This window comes from Sinohyriopsis cumingii, chromosome 13 (assembly GCF_028554795.1).
Source record: "Sinohyriopsis cumingii isolate HCF-2022 chromosome 13, ASM2855479v2, whole genome shotgun sequence".
In the NCBI taxonomy this organism is placed as follows: Eukaryota; Metazoa; Mollusca; class Bivalvia; order Unionida; family Unionidae; genus Sinohyriopsis; species Sinohyriopsis cumingii.
Genome location: NC_142973.1, coordinates 55,686,989 through 55,710,825, shown reverse-complemented (window position 1 = coordinate 55,710,825; position 23,837 = coordinate 55,686,989). Strand labels below are relative to the sequence as shown.

At 34.3% G+C, this 23,837-nt stretch overlaps 1 protein-coding gene across 1 annotated transcript; it reads right to left on the bottom strand.

Moving 5' to 3' along the window:
- Positions 1 to 1,473: 1,473 nt before the first annotated feature.
- LOC149785609 (arylsulfatase B-like) lies at positions 1,474 to 22,488 on the bottom strand. Its single transcript, XM_089979424.1, has 14 exons — positions 22,309 to 22,488; positions 21,053 to 21,164; positions 20,423 to 20,474; positions 19,345 to 19,448; positions 14,042 to 14,148; positions 13,860 to 13,924; positions 12,875 to 12,979; positions 10,438 to 10,501; positions 9,848 to 9,945; positions 7,836 to 7,975; positions 7,177 to 7,235; positions 6,602 to 6,713; positions 6,175 to 6,320; positions 1,474 to 4,308 (listed from the first exon to the last, which is right to left on the bottom strand). The coding sequence occupies exons 1-14, from the start codon at positions 22,412 to 22,414 to the stop codon at positions 4,136 to 4,138; spliced, it is 1,443 nt and encodes a 480-aa protein (XP_089835550.1). The 5' UTR covers positions 22,415 to 22,488; the 3' UTR covers positions 1,474 to 4,135.
- Positions 22,489 to 23,837: the final 1,349 nt, after the last annotated feature.

The following is a 23,837-nucleotide window of genomic DNA, read 5'->3' as shown; positions in this document are numbered from 1 at the left end:
CTATACGTCCAAGTTTTATGTCTTGATATTCTGAGAGTTAGTTCGTGCTTGTCTGGCTCCTTGAGTATCGCGCTGGACAACGTACAAGTTTTGCATTAAAGATTTTGAAAGTCGGATATCTTTAACATTAGTGGCTAAATATTGAATTGAAACTTTGGGAAAGTATTGATATGGGTCTAACTTTTATTATGATCTGCAGTGAGTTCCTTCTTGCCTTGTGTGGTTCATTATGGCGAAAAATCTTAAAAATCAAATACAGGGTTCATCCTGACAAGCATACAGACACTTAGTTCAGTGGAACACCTGTTTGCACTTTCTTTAAAACCATTTCTGAATTTCTTTTGAACAAAAGCATGTTTGCACTATTAAGAAAAAAGTTCATGACGCATTCAATTTTGCTAAACATACATCTTTTAACATGTATATAAGATTTTCAGTCTATTATAGCAATATCTGCATCTGTTTTTCATCTTTTTGATTTTGAGATATAAACCCTGTGAGCACGTATTAGCAAAAGCCAAAGAGGCAAAGAAGTTAAATTTGCAATACATGTATATAGGTACACGTAGATGATTGTTTATGATTTTAAATCAAACGTTTGCAAAGCGTATTTCTATATTATTCAGTGTGTGGGGACGATTCGATGCTACAGTGCTTTAAAAAGACGAAACTTGCTTGTTTTTTCTATTCAGTTTTCAATATTTCAGTCTCATGGCCTATCTGAGGACAAATATGAAACATTTTAATTTATGGACAGCTTAAGTTTATATAGATTTGCCAACCTCTTTCGTTTAGATGACGAGTAAATTCTGTACTTTCAAAGTCAAGGAGTTAGCAAGCCCCAATCCCAACAACATTTCATTGTATTCATCTTGCTAGACTTTACTTTCCTTCTATAAAGTAGCAGGGTCATAGAAAGTAGTGTATACATTTCGTGTTGTGGTACGAAAACGTAAATTCTGATTAAAAAGTCACTAGATCCGCATGAAGGTGAAGCCTCGACCCAAAGTATGTGTCCTGTGAGGTGTTCCAGACAAACAACAGCGAAGATCAAATTGGGGTGTGTGAATGCTGAAATGGAAACTACTAGACCATTTGAATTCTAAAGAGAACTAGCAAACCAATTTGATATGTTTTACAGATTGTAAATAACAACACCACTCTGTGTTGAATTCGGCAGTGTTCGGAGAGAAGACAGAAATAAATAAACGCAGCAATGTCGGTATCAAGAGATAATATGTAGTTGTTGATAGTTTTGTCGAGATAAACTTTGGTTAAAGCTAGATGTGTCGCAAAATAAGATCAATGTTGATATGTTGATGTTAAATATTAATGAAGATATTCTGCAATGCTTTAGAAAATATTCTGTCAAGATTTTACATTTAATTATGATAATATTGATATAAGCATCATCAGCCATGATAGATAAACAGTACAGTATTGAAAGGAATAAATAAAGTATTTGATATGAGAAAATATAGACACGTTTATTCGAATAAATATACAGTTCCTTTTGAAGATCTTACAAACAACGACTTGAAAAAAACAGAGATATAATTAATGAAAAGCAAAGTTATGTTTAAAGCACCACATGACAACTCGGTATATAAAGTACCTGTTCTAGAATCCAATATAGGAATGGCAAATTTGACTTAAATCTGAAATCATCCATGTATTTAAAAACTGGATGCAAATAGCAAAAAATTAAAGTTTCTCTTGTAGACGGTCGTCTTGATGGCTTGTTCATAACACCTAAAAAGATTGCATCGAGCATAAGTTTTAACTATTTTAAACGATCAACAAAAATATTAATTAAGATTATATTTACCACACCACCTTAAGTTCAAGCTGTTTACACAAATATCATATTAAACGAAACGAAAATAAAATGAACAGAATTGAAAAAAAGCAAACTTCTCAGCTTTCCTATACATTGCATAAGAAAGAGAGAAACATATTTCACTAAAAAAGAGATTACATAAGTCACATGGATAACCAGTGGGAGGAAGAGATTGTCGACATGCAAACATATGAAAAATACAAAGGATGTAATTTTGACTGCGTATACATTTTTAAAGCGAAAATTTGCTTGCTACTAAAACTGTAAGCACGAAAATGAAGATCACGTGCACCATGCATTCAAATAAATTCCTCAAGATAAAAAATTAAAAGATACAGTGTAATGTTACAAAAAAGAAATGAAGGATTTGCTCGTTGTAGAAGGAAACTATCGAATAAATTTCAACATGTTCAGCCACAAATGCACCTGTGATGGAATGGTTTAACATATCCCTACTGACGAGCATGTGTACGCATTTCACTCAAATAGAAACAGAAAATGTGTTAATGTTTAACTAGATTTAATTCAATTTAAATTGTGTCCGCAAAATTTCTTCTAGTCAGAGAGACCTACACTAAACTTTGCGCAGGACCTACTCTAGGCGTAAGGAAGATGTCGATTACAATTAAACGGTCATGGTCACTGTAACTGAAAGAAGAAAAAATGGATCTGCAAGATAGCTGACGTTGTATACCGTATACACAAGCCACAATTTCCCAATTGCTTGCATGTAAAGGTCGAAACGAAACCTATTGCTTTGGGGATTCCAAAGATCAAAACTCAAGGTTACTGTACTGAATTTGAAAAATATATTTGTACACTAACATAAGTTGTACGTCACAGACATAGATCAAACCTTGTGCATGGCTTACACGGTTGGCAGGAAAGAATTCAATCGATCTTGGGGTCAAACTACGAGAGGTCAAGATCACTGTGATTGAATTAAAACAAATTGTTTCTGCACAAGTCTATAGTTCTATATCACATGCCTGTACCAAACTTTGTCGATGGCTTGCACTTGGAGGTAAGAAAGAAGCATACAGTTTAAAGGATGAACATTAGAAGATGCTGAAGTATTATACTAGATGTTAAATTTAAAAGGGTTGAGAAATTTTGACATAAATATGGATCTGATGTACTTACGTTCTCACTTGGTATTATATAACATAAAAATTACAAGTGCGCCGTGATAACTTCTCACCAATAATTGTTATCACCTTTTTCTCGTTTACATCTAGAGCTGTCAATGACACTATTAACTCTAGGTGTGGCATTATTCACATCAATTTCTTAAACGTCCTCCAGATATGTGTTCAGTTCATAAGCTTTCACAAACTTCCTAAAATAGAATCTCTATGTCAGCGAAGTATTTGTTATAATGATATGACATTTCCATATGCAAATCGCGGCCTGTAATATCTGTGTCGATCTTTGAGAACGTAACACTTTAAAACGCAATTATTGCGACAAAGGTTCTTAACAACAACAAAACAAACATAAGTGATCTGTAAGGTTATGTGGCACTTACTGATCCACTAAAACTACATGGAAAGCATAAAAGTTATCATTTCGAACGATTGCTTTACTTCAAATGACGAATAAAAATAACAACAAAATATCACGTGATGTGCCATGCATACTGGTAGAATCGTTGCATCTGCGTTGTAAATAATCATTGAAAAACGCGTTCTAATAAAATGACATCAACTATGTACAAAAAACTAATAAAATTATGTTGCATAATGTGCTCTTTCGTGGACAGTATCAAAAGTGGCCACATGTGTCGAAATATCTTCTGAAAATCAAATATCTTCTTGGAAACGGCAAATATAACTACATAGTTGTCAGATGTTGAAGCCAACTTAAAGGAATTCATTAATGTGTAAAGATCAAAAACTGAACCTTTCAGACAGTACATATGACTATTATCAGTAGCAACATTATTATGTTAATTAACAGAACATAAAATTCCATAAAGAACCCTCTCGGTGGCTTTCGCTTCCCCATTGTTTATATTGCCAGTTTTAGAAATATTGTTGCTATTACACTGGTATCGTAGACGATGAATTTTATATATATATATATATATATATATATATATATATATATATATATATATATATAATTGCAACTAGATTATATACACACAGATGGGAACATTCATGCCAGATTTCAAAAGCGGAGAAATGATTTCAATCCACACCGCTGGTGGTTATATTAGCAGAGTCTCTCTCTCTCTCTCTCTCTCTCTCTCTCTCTCTTTCTCATGAAATAAAAAATTAATAATTGACACGCCTAGCACCATCCTGGGCTCCATGTTCCGTTGTAATACTTAGGGTTCGCTTTCGGATCAGGGGGCGGAGAATAGGCGGGAACCAAAGACTTTTTGTACTCGGCAAGACGATTTTTCAATTTTTCAAGAACATCTGGATACTTCTCGGAGATATCAAAATGCTCAGTAGGGTCGTCTATTTAGAGAAAATGAAGAAACACTGAGATAGCATTGCGCAGACAGCTACGTTAGATAAGGTTTTAAATATATTATTATATCCAATGTTTTAACGGTACTATTATATCCAAGGTTTTAACGGTACTATTATATCCAATATTCAGTATATAGCCCATTTATGCATATCTCTGACTCACGCCAAAGTTTTCAGTGTGAGTGACCGGCTATATACACAAGGTATTATCAAAGCATGCTTCGTTATTTTATGTCAGGCCATGGTTTACTGGATTTTCCAAGTTAAATATTTGTGATAATTCACTGGAGTGCATTACGATAAATATTATCACTGTCACGTCAATAAAAGTATATTCAAGAAATAAGAGCTAAGTTTTGCGCCGCCTTGCAAACAGATAAATGAAGATCAAATCAAATAATATACATCCATTTTGTATTCAACGTTTCTTAATGTACTACTTTGCCTTGAATTAGGAGGGAGAATTATGTTACTACTGATATTTTCCATGCGAATGTATACAAAACAAAGCAGAACATTAACAGTAAATAACTGACATTATCGCGAGGGATGCAATAAGAAACATGCTGTCAATATGTTATACATACTGCTAGTAAATGCGTTTGAGCATAAAATGAAATGAAAACCTGCTGTCAATATGTTATATATGTTGTTAGTTAATGCGTTTGAGCATAAAATGAAATGAAAACCTGCTGTCAATATGTTATATATGTTGTTAGTTAATGCGTTTGAGCATAAAATGAAATGAAAACCTGCTGTCAATATGTTATATATGTTGTTAGTTAATGCGTTTGAGCATAAAATGAAATGAAAACCTGCTGTCAATATGTTATATATGTTGTTAGTTAATGCGTTTGAGCATAAAATGAAATGAAAACCTGCTGTCAATATGTTATATATGTTGTTAGTTAATGAGTTTGAGCATAAAATGAAATGAAAACCTGCTGTCAATATGTTATATATGTTGTTAGTTAATGCGTTTGAGCATAAAATAAAATGAAACTTTTCTGTCAATATGTTGTAAGTATTGTTAGTAAATAATGCGAGGTATGCAATAAGAAATCTGCTGTCAATATGTAATACATATTGCAAGTAAATATTGTGAGGGATGTAATAAGAAATCTGCTGTCAATATGTTATACATATTGCTAATAAATATTGCGTGGGATGTAATAAGAAGTCTGTTGTTAATATGTAATGCATATTGCTAATAAATGCGTTTGAGCATAAACGAAAATGAAACGCTGCTGTCAATATATGTTACACATATTGCTAGTAAATGGCTTTCAGCATATAATAAAATGAAAATCTGCTGTCAATATCTAATAAATAGTGCTAGTAAATGCCTTTGAGCATAAAATAAAATGAAAATCTGCTTGTTCCGAACGATAAACGGATATATTTCATTTTTTTTGGTAAAAAATAATAATACAGTATTTTCCCCCACTAGATGAAATAAATTCTTTATTCACTCCTTTCAAGCAGATATCCTGATTGTATATGTACAATCTGCTTTTAATCTAGAAAATTCTCCGACCTTTATAAATGCATCTTTTCATCTTAATCAACTGACACATCTAATCGTAATTGCATCACTGCATCTTAATCACACATGACATCTGACTAATTGTTATTTCATGGCAACATCTTAATCACGTGTGAAATTTAATTATAATTGGATCCTTGGATCTTAATTACACGTGACATCTGAATAGTTTAAGTAAAGAAGACGTTAGTGTTTTCTTGGTGAAATCGTTCTGAAGACAAACTTTGTTAGTATTACCTAAACTACTACCAAGAATTTTCAATCGCCTTCAACTCTGTGACAAGACGATTATGTAATATGCTCACGTTTGATGTCAAAGAGCTGGTATTGCGTGTCCACACTAAGGCTGCCCCCGGAGTCCTCTTGCTGAAAGTCGAATTCTCTGGTAGGCAAGGGGTACCAGTCATTACTTTGTCCAGGACTTCCCTCAATTAACTTATAGTCACCAACTCTGAGGAGGATAACTAATAAGAATGAAACGTGTATGTCTAGTACGAGTGCTTAAGAACACAATATTTGCAGGTAATTTTCGAACACCATTCACCCTGTCTCCTTTTTTAGAATTTTTTAATAAGATTAACAAGCTTTGATTTAAAATTTATAAAAATATTTTAAAAAATTCAGAACTCAGATATATATATATATATATATATATATATATATATATATATATATATATATATATATATATATATAAGAAACTGTGATATGAATACAGTTCTATTTACTTACCTAATTGCCGCATTCTTGTCAATGTCATCTATGTTATAGATAAACTCTGTTCTCGGCGAGGTCTTATTTTCACTAAGTGTTGGCCACATATCCATTCCATCGATGTCAGGATCTATATATATATATATATATATATATATATATATATATATATATATATATATATATATATATATATATATAACATAGTGTAATATATATTATTGATCTTTCGTTGAATCTTGTTTACACTTTATGTATAACTCGAATGTCAAACTTAAACTAGAATTATATTGATATTGTTTTCGGTACTACAAGTGAACTTTATAAATAATTTTAAGAGAATGACTATAAGATAAGTTGATTGAATCATCAAAAACATCCATTACCTATACCTTTTGGTTGCCTTGTTCCTCCATTTGTATTTGGAAATATAGAATTAGCCCGGTTTCAATGTTACGCTGTATTTGTATTTGGATGTAAGGAACGTGCCCAGTTTCTACGTTACTTGAACACTTTGCAACTCGTACTACTTTAACTAAAATGCATGAAATAGACAGAAGATCACAGAATAAAAATAAAGAAACTTAAGTTACCAGGGCTACCACCCGCCACGCGTAGTAGGGTCGGGAAGAAGTCCACTGCGTGCATCATCCTGCAAAATATAACATAGAAGTAGTCTGGTAAAAAAAATTGATACTTAAGATAAATATTATTATTGCTTTAAATGTACTATAAAGTAGTAATCTGATTTGAAATAATTTGGGTAAATTCGACATAGCATATATAGCAAGGAATCACGCGTGTCAGGGATTGATTGAGATAACTGCAATAAACTGACAATGAACAGTGCAAAACTAGTTTCTAACTAGCTTGAGCGCTTTCGACTCCTAATGAATCTTTTTCAAAGGCAATTACAAAACACAGACGAGAAAAACAAATAAAACAGAAAAACCATTGTGTTTGCAAAACTTTACAGGACTATTTCTGCAGGAGTGAAACCTTTAAATGTATAATATTTCAACTAGTTTACTTCAACTTTTTGCAGATGTTGGTAAATATTTTATGTTGACCTAGAAATCGATGAGCCATAACGACCTCTGTAATTTTATGTAAATTTATGTAAGCACAAATTATAATATAATTTATATATTTATATCATCTACTAAGGTGCTCTTACTTAGTCGTCATGTTCGATGTCGACGTAGTAGTTGCCCACGAGGCTAGACTTTTTGTACATTTCAGGAGTACTTACTCTGTGTTTTCATAATTTGTCTTCTTCAAAAGGGTCTCACTGTAGACAAAGGCCGCTCCCTTCGTGCCCCCTTCCCAGAGAGTGTTTTTGTTTCCTCTTAAGGGAAGATTGTTAGCTCCATACTGGAAATTTCCACCATTCTGTAATGAGGAGAAAGCCAAACTCAGTGTTTATTTTCAATAAGATTACTGCGATTATATATATATATATATATATATATATATATATATATATATATATATATATATATATATATATATATATATATATATATATATATATATAATTGTCAAATACAGTCAGCAGAATAAGGATGTACTTGCATACAAACAAAGCAACACGTGTGTTTTATTTTGTGCTGATAGAAAGAACGAGTGCTATATGGCTAGTAATACGATGAGGACGACAAGCAAAGATTAATTCATATCACACATCATAGGTTTTTCCCGGTTTTATTCTTTTTGTTTACCCACTCAGAACACAACCTATAAGTTGCACGTTATGTTTTTTTCATGTACCACTTTTTAATGCATTACACGTGTTCTTTACTTATGCATAATTTATTCATCAAATTTTAATCAATGTTCAATTGACTTCATGTGGACTGGATACAAGATTTTTGGTGTGCATGTAGGTACTGAGCATATGAATCAAAGGCCAAATCAACGATGTGATTGCACAAGGGGTAGTTAGAAGGTGCTTATTATTATTGCGCTGTACAACATAGTTCTGTATTAGTGAAAATCATATCAGTACTCCCCCACCCGTTCATGGTCATTCCCGTGCACTTTTAATCACTTTCTCAGTCTGATCATCCAATTTTTTAAATGTCATTGTGTATTCACTTTTAGTTTTGTTCTTCATAGACTGGAAAACTGCACTTGCAACCATGGCGGCTTTCAAATCTTCTGGAACTCAAGGAAACTTTCCAAACGGCACTGAGCCAAAAATGACTTCGTGCTAAATCGGATATGTATGGAGGATGGGGCAAAGTTTGAATGCTTTGCTCCTGAAAGGAGTCTGTAACGATTGCGAACTTATACACCGGTGTATTGTCATAAAATAAACGGATACCTTGGATACCGGTGCATGGACAATTGGTTCAGTAGTGTTCCACAGCTTTTGGCAACACAAGCCAAGCTTTAATATTTTCCCTTCAGTCGGGTTTAAAATGGTAAATGAATGTTTCATCACCTATCAAACGTCTCTGTGCACTCTTTATAATTGGCGACAAGCTGTTCTGCGATTTCAACCTGAATCGGCTCTCGATCAGTGATCAACAAATGCGAGACCCATTTTGCACAAAACTTTCTGAACTTCAAACGATTCTACAATATACTTCAAACAAATGAAATCGTAACGCCTGTCATAATAGAAATATCATCCACTCTTTAGTGAGCATCTTTATCAATGGTTTCCTTGGCCAATTACAGTTAATTGACTTACAGAATGTGGGTCATATTCCATGGATTCCTGACCATCTTGAAACGATGAAACCAATTCAAAAAGTGTATGATATAACAGAGGATTATATCTGTAAAATGTATCAAGTCTGCCTTGATATCAGTGGGAGAGTACCCTAAAAGTGCCCCAATTTAAGAGTATTTTCTTGTTCAGTAGCAGGGTTATTTCTTAGGTCACTGTCGTTTCCCGATGTTACGTCGCACTCATATATATGTCAGTGTCAAGTATCCCAACATTTGCAGCTATAGCTATAAATCATTGTGCAGAACGTTAGTTTGTCCATGGATCGAGATTAAATTTATTGATAGGTCAAAAGAAGCAAGATTTTATAATATATTATTCAGAACTTTTCATATACACATCGTTAATTAAATACACCATGTGTTTGCATTATACAGCTCACAATGCAAACACAGATTTAAAAATTCCATATAGGAGAAAGATAACAGTTTTGTCTTAGTTTACCAGATTCAAGTTATAGCCGGGAAAGTTAACAGTTCGTTGTTTAGACTGGTCGTAAGAATACAGGTAGAAAGTTAATCTCTTACGTCACTTGTGAAAACTAGAAGGAGATTATCCATGAATCCTCTTTCCCTTAGTACATTGGTTATATTTCCTACTGCCTCGTCCATTGCCGATACCATCCCTATAAAATACAGAATTGTATACAAAATACGTCAACATTACATTTATCGATCAAATTTATTTTGATAGTGGCGAACAGTTTCAGACTGCGTTTTAAACGGCATTTATCTGACAAAACACATTTCCTTTAGCGGTTAACAGCTAAAATTGTATTCTGACCGGTAAAATATATAAATTTACAAAAGCGATTCAAACTAGCTGATCATGATGATTAACATGCGATAATGTTGGCCTCATTTTCCTAACAAAATGTTTAAAATGAAGTGTATTCAATAGACAAATGTTTATAGACAAAATACAGGGTTACAGAAAAAAATTCATCTTTTGCAAGATGATTGTAGCCTGAAACCACTTTATCCATATGTAAATGCTGGCCAGAAACCATTTTTAATAAGTCAGAATATATTGCTTCAATTAATATTTTGATAATTAGAAAGTAAATGAGAATCCTGTCACAGATTACATTCATCTTTATACAGTGTGACCGACTCACCGCAATAGATTCTCCTCTCCTTGTTTTGGATATTGGAATATATATTTTCATATTTTTCGGGAACCTGGAAATGTGACATAGACCATTTTTTAGCAAAGATTTTATAAATTTTAATACATAAATATCAGAGATTTATAATATTAGGAAATAACCAGCATAGATGGGCAAAATGATCATAGATGGGAATGGAGAGGCAAAATTTGCTGTTGAAATAGTTTTTAAAGTGATAATTCTGGAGTGGTGAAGAATAAAACTCCAAGGCTCAATAACGCTCAATAACGATATTTTTGAGAGATTATAACTATGTAACCTTACCCACTCATGATACATTTACACATTTTTAGGATAAATATGCGTTTGTTTTTTTAAAACAAATTTTTTTTCCTATTGCTATAAATCCAGTTGGTATTGTACATTTACCCATTTCTCCATTTCAAGGACACATCTGACCAAATGTAGAGAGGAATGACTTGCACAAAAACCGTATCCTCCTGACAACGGATAGCTATGGTTTGATATATAAACCGTATCCTCCTGACAACGGATAGCACTGGTTTGATATACAAACCGTATCCTCCTGACAATGGATAGCATTGGTTTGATATACAAACCGTATCCTCCTGACAACGGATAGCATTGGTTTGATATACAAACCGTATCCTCCTGACAACGGATAACAGTGGTTTGATATACAAACCGTATCTCCTGACAGCCTATAGTATCAGTTAGAAATAAAAGCAATATCCACCTGACATCATCTGGTATTCCTTAGAAATAAAAACCATATCCTCTTGACAACGTTTGGTATTGTATAGAAATATAAACCATATGTTACTGATAACCTCTAGTATTGGTTTGAAATTAAAACTACATCCTCCTTACAACCTTTGCAATATTGTAAATCCTCTAGATGTATTGTATGCATGTCCGTTAGAATAATTCCAAACACACGCAAACGGGCATTCTTTTATGCAGAAGCCAAACACTGAAACAGCCATCTATTCTATTTTATAGTGGAGATTCAGGCTAATGCACTTCCAAATTTGAATTATTGCACACACACACACACATATATATATATATATATATATATATATATATATATATATATATATATATATATATATATATATATATATTATGTTACGTGTTTAGGCTCTAATAAATAGTAACAAAGAAAATGTGAAAACAACAAGCTTTGTAAAATATAACAAATAATTTATTTCCCTGGAAAAACTATGCAAAAAATGAGGAAAATAACTTACGGTTTGAAGAACCAAATCCAAAAGAATCCAAGAATAATCCACGAATTAAATTTAGAATTCCTAGTAATGAAATGTTCTAATGAATTTGAGTTCGAGCCCCCGATGAAAAATCCGAAATGGAAGGCGATGACGTAACCTATAGCCAGTATAGTGTTGTTGTGTCTACAGTTCTTTGTTGTCCCACAAAGAATAATATTCCGGTGTTTGAATTCCGAATAAAATTTAAATAAATGTCTTTGTTCAAGAACTATGTATGAGCACTTAAATATTCCCAGTGAAACAAATTAATCTTTTAGAATCCAAATAGTTTGAAGTAAATTTTAAATATAACTCAACTGGTCACAACAGAAAGACACAAAGCACCTTACATCCCAGTGTTTTGAAGCCCGGCTGACTAAATTCTCTATAAACAAAGGTTATGCACAAACTTGAGACGCGAAACCCATTCCCGGATGAGGGTTAAGCTTCCAGAATTTGGAGAACACTGTAGAATTTATGTCTAAAGTCACGTAGTCCCAGTAAGTGACGATTTCACCGTTATCAATCACTTATTAAGAATGAATTTAGAAAAAGGAAGTTGTTTACTTGTTTCTCAATCAAGGTCAGGAACTAGATCAGCATTTAGATACAAAGTTTGGTGTTTACGACAAAACAATCAGGTAAAAGTAATTTCTGGAAAGTATTAAATTCCAGCAAACAAAATTACATTACTTAACATGTAATGAAATAAAAATAAAACGATTTTACAACTTACAAACAGTTAAATCAAATAATATATATATATATATATATATATATATATATATATATATATATATATATATATATATATATATATATATATATATATATATATATATATATTCTCTTGCATAAACATGACCCTTTTCGTGTTTTATGCAACCAAATATGACCAACAGACAGAAAGAAAGAAATAGAGAAATATACAATTTCTTTGCAGATTCTTTTCGAAAGTAATTTGCATTTGCGTGCATCAGATAATTTCGAATAGGGCCATTTTTGTTAATATGAGTTACTTTTGATCGTGTATAACGCCTGTCAGCTACATTTAGAGTAGATTAGTATCTACCTTTATATAATACATAAGATGATATGGGCTTATGTTGATGGAAATGTGGTGCGCGTTATACACGGATGAAGAGGGTACAAACCTGTAATGGCTCATGGACAGACTGGAAGGGAAGGTACAGGAACAGAGACTCTTTTTGTGGATCTACGGAATTAAGTATGTCGATCGCCCTTTTGGCAAATGTGTGCTGCAAATATAAACGTTAGGAAAATTATATTGTTTCTTTTAAAATTTGGAAATACATCCATTTCAAGAAACTGAGATTTTCACGTTTAGGCATTGTGGTTAGATTGGTCTTTATTTTTTCTAAATTGGAACAAAACTTGCAACGGGTACAAGTACATCACTATAATTAGGAATTTTTATATAAATTGAATAAATATTACATATTCCCTAAACAGGCACTTCTGTAACCCAGTCTCTCTCTTAACTGGGCAGATATTTTGATCTGACGAAGCCCTTTCTGATACAAATTAAAACTCTTTATTCTCGAACCCTTTTGGAAAGATCCGAACATTTGGTTCCATCGTTTCATTGCAAAATAGTATGTGTATAATGTTGTAATTAAATCAATTTACCTTTAATGTCTACGGTGTTTTATAAAATTGTTAATACAAGGTCAACATTTTACAATTTCCTCATGCAGGTGGATGGCACACCTTGTAGTAATATTTCTACTTAATGGCAATGCCACATCATTGAAGATTCGGTCAGAAACTCTTTTAAAAAATGTAAATTTCAAGAAATTTATTGATATACAGAATATACAATTGTAACACAATGTTAACGACGATTATCTTATACAAAATAAACTTGTAGATATTGCATACGATTAAAGGATGACTCGTAGTGGAGCACTTGACCGCCATGATAGTCATGAGTTATTGTAGTTTAATGTCGAGGAATGGTCCAATTGCATTTTGAAGAGTAGATATGATTAATAAAATTACTATATGTAATTTTCATCTGAACCACTGTTTAACAAAGTGATGCATAAGAAAATGTGTTTTTATTTACTTTTGCCTTTATGTACCAATTTTCGACAGACCAATATAAATGCGACTTACTGCAGAATATTCGCCCTGTGTCGGGTAGTGCACGTCTTTGTTGAATCGAAAATCGTACCCTGTACCTGAAGAAAGGAAAAGCAACATATATAATGAAGATTCTTCGAGAAATGGAAAATTTAGAATTGTAAAGGCGTGGCAAGGCAATGCAAATAAATCTCGACTCCTTACGCCTGACTCACCTTCCTCATGAGTGTAGTAATCTTCTCTACCGTTGTAGTAACCCATGAAACTGTCGAACCCCCGGTAGGTCGGGGTGTAATTCCAGTTACAGTAACCAAGGTGCCACCTTTTGGAAGTAAAATAAAAAGTAAAATGTTAAAATATAAATCATACTAACATATCTCAAATGTTTGTCAGAGGATATAAAATGGGTTATATTCTGAAACATTGGGATCACCATTGAAGGATCAGGAAGCAATGCCACTCTTTTGGAAAAACGTTCGCCTGCGATGTTGTTTTCTTGTTTTCTATTACAATTACCATGTATTAAGCACTAATATTTTCTGATGTTATGGAAACACATAACTGAGTGAACTGATAAATCAATTAGCTTTGTGTATATGAGTTCGGATTATACTAATTGGCATTCTTATGTCTTGAACGTTAAAATGACTCATTTATTCTACGAATTTCAAACATTATTTCCTTGATAACTACTGACCAATCTCAATACTACCAAACTTGTCAAAATTGATTGAAAAATATGCCCATGACTCATTCATGTCATATTTAACCAAACACTTGCTGTTACGCCCTAATCAATCAAGCTTTAGACAGAAACATTCCTGTGAGACTGCCTTGATCAGACTCCCTAACTGATAAATGGCTTCAAGCACTTGACCAAGGTAGAATAACAGGATCTGTATTTGTAGATTTCAGGAAAGCTTTTGACATGGTGGAATGAAATCCTTTTAAAGAAACTGAAAATCTACCAGTGTGATGAACTAACGTTTAGATGGTTTACTTAATACTTAAGTGAGAGAACACAACATTGGAATAATTAGATATGGAGTACCACAAGGTTCATTTCCAGGTCCAATACTATTTATTTTATTTTTAATAACGACCTACCACTTTCACTAAGAGACTCAATATCATCTACAGATCTCTATGTAGATGACACAACTCTGTCAGACATCCAAAACACAAAGCATGAACTCGAAATTTATTATACAGAATACCGTAAACAAACTGGAAAACTGGTATACATGCAATGGCATGGTGGTCAATACTGGTAAAACTTAAACATTACTTATCTCAACACGGCAAAAAAGGACAAAATCTTGATAGTGATGAACTATGTCTGACATGGAAAGATAAAAATTTGCAAATGGTCTGTCATTATAGATTACTTGGTGTTCTGGTAGAAAATAATCTGTCATGGACTGAAAATATTAAACATATCAGTAAAAAGGTCAATTCAAGTTTATGTCTTCTCAGTAGGATAAGACATTTTCTTCTTGAAAGGCACAGAAAACTATTTTATAACAGTTACATTCAACCCTATTTAGACTACTGTACTACAGTACTGAGTAATTCAAATGATAAAAACATAGCAAAGCTGGCACATCTTCAAAAAAGAGCATTTGGGCTAATATCAATTCAGAAAGAAAGAAAGGAAAATTTAGCTGGTAAGTTACAAAGATTACCTATTAAAGACCGAATCTGTTTGAGAAAAGCCAAAATAATGTATAGGATATCCAATAATAGTGCTCCTGAATATTTACAATCACTATTCCAGTATAGGCTACCTGGTAATTTTCCCCACCTGCGATCCATGTCTACCAAACAGTATAAAATTCCCAGACCAAATAAGGAATTATTTAAAAAGGTTTCCAATACTCTGGAACTTTGCTCTGGAATAGGATTCCAGTTGAGATTAGAAATCCCCACTCTATTTCCTTCTTCCAAACCCAATATATCCAGTGGCTTCAGAGATGCAGCTAAAATAAATAAATTCCTTAGTATGAGGGCCTCAAGGTAACTTATTTCTTAGCTAATTGTGTTATCCTCTATAGATAAGGTAATCATCATTATTATTATTATTATTATTATTATTATAGTTTTTCGAATATTCGTTTATATGTAATGCGAATCATGTAGGATAGTGATCGATAATACATGTCTGGAAATATCATGCCAATTAATTGTTAGTTAGCAAATATTCTATTTAGGACATGAAATGAATTTCGTTATATTATCTGTATAATTAAGAGGTTATTTCTTTTAACCGATAATTCGAGTGCCTGCCTGTCGACATTTAGTCCAGTTAGTTATTTATAGTCTATATCAGTGCGTAATGGTTCATTAAGAGGTATGGATTATGTTATATTTCAGTTAGGGTACTAAACGGCCCGTAGGGGAGAGGCATTAATTTTCTATCCTAAGGCTTGTGTATCAGCTGGTCAGGCTGCAAGCTCACCCATATTAGCTTTAGTTCTTATTGAATAATGATATGACAATATCTGTCGTAACGAGAGAGAGGGGGGTAACGTTCGATATCAGAAGTAAAAGCCTGACAAATATTTAGCTTGCTTATTTATTTATTTTAAAAAAAGGAAGTTGCTCCATATATACACCCATACAGTGTGCAAAGACGGGAGACATCCAAATTACGGCCGATGACCCGAAAGAGGCTGGAGGGAGAGAAGAGAGAAAAAGGTATACGACTCCACTCACCTGACCCGAACGTTGAATTTGGAGTAACCGGCGAGCAACCAGGTTATGCAGGTATGCTGGACAATTGAGATCGATCACTCACTCGATTTCATTACAAATTTATCTTCTCAGTTTAATCAGAACGGTTAAGTTTTTTTTTTTTATAAACTTCGTTATTATTTCTCAGAGAAATGTATCCTTCACTTGTTCTGTTTAATTTCATTTTGTTTATATAATTGAATAAATTGTCAAGTTTTAAATCCGGACAATACCACCGTGGTCGATCATCCTTAAGATAAAGATACACACCACCAGGTAATAGACTAATATAATATCCACTTACAAATGAATTATAATTTTACAGTTTTTCTTAATATTTGTCATACACTAAATCAGTTTCTCATCTCACTAAGAATGTGATCTATAATTGTATTAATACATTTTATGATAACTTTACATGACTCAGAACTGCTGCACATCCTTCATTATTCAAGCAAGCCTAAGCGGCAGCTCCTATCAAGTGTGGTTTCCGTGATCAGCCACTCACGTACTCGAAGATATATGAGAATGTACCACTTACTTTCCTACCATATTGCTCAAAGATAGATGAGATTATACAACTTACTTTCCTACCATATTGCTCAAAGATATATTAGATCGTACTACTTCCTTTCCTGCCATATTGCTCAAAGATACATGAGATTGTACAACTAACCCTCCTGTCATATTGGTCTAAGATATATGAGATTGTACAACTTATTTTCCCACCATTTTACTCAAAGATAGTGCAGCTTGCTTTCCCACCATATTGCTCAGAGATGTATCATACTGTACAGCTTACTGAAATTGTGTATCTTGCTTTTTCACCGTATTGCTCAAAGATATGCGAGATTGTGCAGCTTGCTTTCTCACCACATTGCTCAAAGATATGCGAAATTGTGCAGCTTGCTTTCCCACCCTATTGCACAAAGAAGTACGAGATTGTGCAGCTCACTTTCCCATCCTATTGCTCAAAGATGTGAGGGATTGTACAGCTTACTTTCCCTTCCTATTGCTCACATATGTGAAAGATTGTAAAACTTACTTTCCCACCCTATTGCTCACAGATGTGAGAGATTGTACAGCTTACTTTCCCGCCCAATTGTTCGCAGATATGAGAGATCGTACAGCTTACTTTCCCACCCTATTGCTCAAAGATGTGAGAGATTGTACAGCTTACTTTCCCTTTCTATTGCTCACATATATGAAAGATTGCAAAGCTTACTTTCCCGCCCTATTGCTCAGAGATATGAGAGATTGTACAGCTTACTTTCCCACCCTATTACGCAAAGATGTGAGAGATTGTACAGCTTACTTTCCCAACCTATAGCACAAAGATGTTAGAGATTGTACAGCTTACTTTCCCAACCTATAGCACAAAGATGTTAGAGATTGTACAGCTGTCGTTCCCAACCTTTCGTTCAAAGATGTGCGGGATTGTACAGCTTACTTTCCCACCCTTTTTCTTAAAGATGTGTGAGATTGTACAGCTTACTTTCCCACCCTTTTTCTTAAAGATGTGCGGGATTGTACAGCTTACTTTCCCACCCTTTTTCTTAAAGATGTGCGAGATTGTACAGCTTACTTAACCATCATATTGCTCACAGATGTGAGAGATTGTACAGCTTTTTTTCCCCGCCATATTGCTCAAAGATGTGACATTGTACAGCTTACTTTCCCAGCATATAGCTCAAAGATGTGCGAGATTGTACAACCTACTTTCTCACCCTATTCCTCAAAGACAATCGATTGTACAGCTTACCTTCCCACCATACTGATCAAAGATAAGCGAGTTTGTGCACCTTGCTTTCCCACCATATTGCTCAAAGACATACGAGGTTTTACAACCTACTTTCCCGCCCTATTTCTGAAAGACATGCGAGATTGTACAATCTACTTTCCCTCCCTATTGCTCAAAAACATACGAGATTGTATAACCTACTTTCCCACTCTATAGATTAAAGACATACAAGATTGTACAACCTACTTTCCCACCATACGAGATTGCACATCCTACGTTTCCATCCTATAAATCAAAGATATACGAGATTGTTACAACCTACTTTCCTAACATATTGCTGAAAGACATACGAGACTGTACAACCTACGTTCCTAACATATTGCTGAAAGACATACGAGATTGTACAACCTACGTTCCTACCATATTGCTGAAAGACATACGAGATTGTACAATCTACTTTCCTACCATATTGCTGAAAGACATACGAGATTGTACAACCTACTTTCCTACCATATTGCTGAAAGACATACGAGATTGTACAACCTACTTTCCTACAATATTACTCGTAGAAATACGAGATTGTTACACCCTACTTTCCTACTATATTGCTGAAAGACATGCGAGATTGTACAAACCTACTTTCCTACCATATTGTTCAAGAACATACGAGATTGTACAACCTACTTTCCTACAATATTACTCGTAGAAATACGAGATTGTTACACCCTTCTTTCCTACCATATTGCTGAAAGACATACGTGATTGTACAACCTACTTTCCTACCATATTGTTCAAGAACATACGAGATTGTACAACCTACTTTCCTAACATATTACTCAAAGACATATGAGATTGTACAGCCTACTTTCCCACCATATTAATCAAAGACATATGAGACTGTTTAACTTACTTTTCCGCCATATTACTCAAAGACATACGAGTTGTACAAGCTACTTTCCTACAATATTACTCGTAGAAATACGAGATTGTGAAACATACTTTCCCACCATATTACTCAAAGACTAATGAAATTGTACAACTTACTTTCCCACCATATGCGTAGAATAGCCTAATTGTTTCAGCTTCTGTGGCAGAGTGGTGATGTTGGTGGGTATGTATCCTGGGGTATCATCTAGAATTACAAAATGCTGCAATGGAAATTATTCTCTTCAAAAATCAAACTTACCCAGATGATTGTGGAGTTTTGCCCAATGTTCTAATTTTATTAACATCATTCGAATATATCCAGACTCACTATTTATAAAGACTGTCCATTTGTATTTATCATTTGGAAAAATGTAGCAACTATTTTTGTTTCAAAGATGGCTATATCCCTCCCCCCCCCCCTCTCTCTCTCTCTCTCTCTCTCTCTCTCTCTCTCTCTCTCTCTCCTAGCTCAGAATGCATTGCACTGTATCCATGCTGTCTTGGACTTCTTTAAAATAAAAGCAAACCACACCACACACACACCCCTAGAAAGAACAAGCAAAAACAAAAATTAATCCAATGCACCCTCGTGATCTTAGATTAGAACATTTAAATAGACCATCCTGGTGGGACAATGGCCCACTTCTCTATGAAGAAAAGCATAACTGAGGAAACAAGACAACCGGCCATTTGAAAATGATAAGGGAATTAAAGAAAACTAAAGTGTAATAATGACTTTAAATACTGAATTTCAAGCAGAGTAAATATCGTAATTCAAACGTCATATTTGAATTTAGACCTACCATACACGGGGACTATTCCAATATGAATACAGTTCAGCTAGATCTGGTATATAGTACTGATCACAGCAAATTCCTGGTTTTCCTGCATGCATGCATACATACATACATACATACATACATACACATGCATGCATGCATGCATGCATACATACATACATACATACATACATACATACATACATACCTACATGCATACATACATACATACATACATACATACCTACATACATATATACATACATACAGACAGACATGCGTAAATACATATATACGTATATTATATATATTCACACATAATACATACATACATACATACATACATACATACATACATCCATACTAGATGAAGTACAGATAAATAGGATCCTAAACACATTCATAAAAACGCCCACCTGTAATCCAGTATGATATGGGTAGAACCCTGTCATCAGGCAGTTTCGGGTCCTGGAACAAACAAAAAACAGGTGAAACGTTTGGAACATGTAAGACCTTCTCTCAAGTAGGACTTACAGGACATATGTCAACGCAAACAAAATGGACTATGTTGATAGATGATGAGTAATTAACGACTTTACTTTGGATCTAACTTTCATCTTCTATAGTTGTCATGTATGTATGTATGTGTGTGTGTGTGTGTGTGTGTGTGTGTGTGTATGCATGCATGCATGTGTGTATGTATGTATGTATGTATGTATGTATGTATGTATGTATGTATGCATGTATTTGAACATGTAGGTAGGTACGTAAACATATATGGTATGTTTGCTTACAAGGGCTTTTGCATGTGTATTGGTTAAAGTTTCAGGAATCAAATATAAACATAAAACATGTTGCTGCCGCCAGTAACCACCTCTTACAACATGGATAAGTCGCATCGAACCCGTTCTGCATTTCCAAGCGTGATGGATACACAGTGTATTTGTTGCCTCCTTTAACCACATTTTACGGAATGGAAGAGCCCGTATGACGGTCATTTTGGATGGCGAATGCGCATTTTACTTTCTCTTCATTTCAGTACTTACGGAGTACAAATAGGCTGAACATAGGAGGAGTTGAGGATGACACCATTCTGGGCCATTTTATCCAGATTAGGGGTGTACATCTGCGGGTTGTGCCAACCGACGTCATTCCAGCCTGGAATAAAAAACATAATTAGTTTAGGTTTATCATAAAGGTGAGGGTGGGGGCAAAGCAGGATGGACATATGTAGAACCTCATACTGTATTTTTCTCCTTGAATTAGACACTATGGTTAAGTTATTTCGTCCATCCAGGGATTTCGCGACCCATCCCCTCCTCTCATCAATTTTTTGTGGTGTAAATAATTTATCAACATATCAGTTTCAAATTATTTTCATTAACTTCCGCTTTGATCATTTAATAACGGCATTCTTCAAGTTATATTAGAGCACAGGGAACCGTCTAGCTACGGTACTTTACGGGAACTAACTTAAACATAAGAACCCTCAAGCTACAATAATTCAAGGGGAACTTGGCCTCTTGGAATAAAAACCACACAAAGATACAAACACGCGACACACACACACACACACACACACACACACACACATAATATCTTTCCAAAATCAGAAAATTATTCTTCTTGTAAAATAAAAAGATTTGCCATGAACGTAATCGGTATTGTTCAGTACAAGTGTTTTTAAATGCCATGTTTAAACAAAAGAGTTTCTAGATGCCATGTTTTCAATAAAAGTGTTTTTAGTTCCAGAACGGCTGCAAATTAGTCGTTACATCCTGTAACTAGACCACAGTTTTAGTACTGTCAGCTACGAATGAGTCCATGTAACAAAAATTAATTTTATGTAACGATTAAATTCATGGAGGCCGCCCGTGACCCCAAAAGCCAGTTTGGGCAATGAAAATATCAAATCTGGCTCGAGTGCAATCTAACCCTTGAATCATTTGTGTTTTCTACAAACAGTACAATTAAGTAAATATGCTTGTTTTGTTTTGGGCTTTTCATCGTCTTTGTTGTTGATTCAAATTTTCACTTTTGAGTTTGAGCTCACTTTTACGCTCTCGCAGTTTCGTAACTTTGGGCAACGATTTGATGAAACATCAAAGACGGTCAATCCATTATGGCTCAAGCGATGGGGTGGGGAGGAGAGACAGACACAGAGAAATGTACATATATGATTGTTACATATACGCATGACATGATATAACATGTTTAAAAATTTAAAATAAACGACATTTAAATTCAAAACTAAACTCATTATATTATTCATATCGTTATTTACAAATGTTGGCTCACTTACCCAAATCGTCAGCCACGATAAGTACAATATGTGGAGGGCGTGCAGACGACAAAGATAGCAAGACAACTGCTACGAGCAATGTCGGCAGAAACATTTCTCTCCTCATTTTTGAGCTGCTATATAGTGTATGTGATGTTCCCTGTGACTCGTGATTTACTTAAAAACAGCTTTTTATGCATTTTTGTCACAAGACTATCATCATGTGACTAATGTATGTTTGATTTATTTGAGTCGGTCTAGTTAGTGCTCAATTATTTTTATGTTCAAAACATGTGACTTGAAATATCACAGATTCGCATGAAAGATTTAATTGGCCTGAATCAAGTAATACACATACAACCAGGCTCGGTCCAAGGGCAAGGCGATTGAGACAACCACCTTGGTTCCCGCGCTTTCAGGAAAACAATTCCGCACTGCAGTTTGTTGACTGGGGACCCGCTCATCGCATGCTGCCTTGGGCCCCTCACATCCCAGGGCCGGGGCCAGCACACAACACTGAATTAACATTTTAATCTCATGTATATACACGTGCTGTTTTCATACTTTATAATTTTAAGAACATACATGTAAAACAGGTATCTGATTTAGACATTTTATTACAACCTTCCTTCCTTCGTTTCTTCCGCTCGAGTTTACATGATCGAGACCAAGCTCTGGGGACTAGAGCACACCTACTTCATTTCATTTTCTCTGCTATTTCCTCTTCGCGTCCATTTATGGTTTTTAACAATCTTTACCTAACATCCCGGTACCTGTAGCGCAAGGTAATATCTGGATACATATGAAGTGGAAAAAAAACGGAGTCGATATTCAGGCAAGTAAGACGAATGGCTGTATGACATGCTCGTACAAACAAGAATGTAAAATATTTAACAATCTGAGCCTTGCTAAACTGTTCTTACGCACACACACACACACACATACACACACACACACAGAGCGTATAGCTTTTGTTTACCGTGTACGTGAACTTCACTAGCACCCCACTTGAAACCCTCCCCCGAAAGATATAAAAAAATCGAAGTAACTCCCGCCAAAGTTACCTGATTTTTACTGTAATTAGTAAATTTATGAGATTTTGAGAAAGAATAAGTATACATTTTTTCAGTTTACTAAAATGAGCTTGTGTGCAGCATTGTTCTCTCCACTGGGCTTAAATGAATAAGATGGTAATTCAGTCTTGGAGACAATTCAGTCACGATGATGTTCCCCATTTTACGTGAAGTGCAATTTGCATTTATTTACTATGGATGAGAGAAGAGTGACAATATATGATTCATTCAAAATATTCTCACGTGTAGTAATTCACTTGAACCAAATAACAACATCTTAGATGGCAGACGTCATGTTGTAAGCGATAGGTTTTTCATTTTTTTTTTCCAACGTGTGGAGTCGACCTACCTAAAGGCATTATATTGTAGAGATGAGCAAGATGACACTCGGCTACGACCACACACATTTGATAACACTCGGCTACGACCACAAACATTTGATACATACGTAATTTGGAACCTAAAAATATGGCCGGA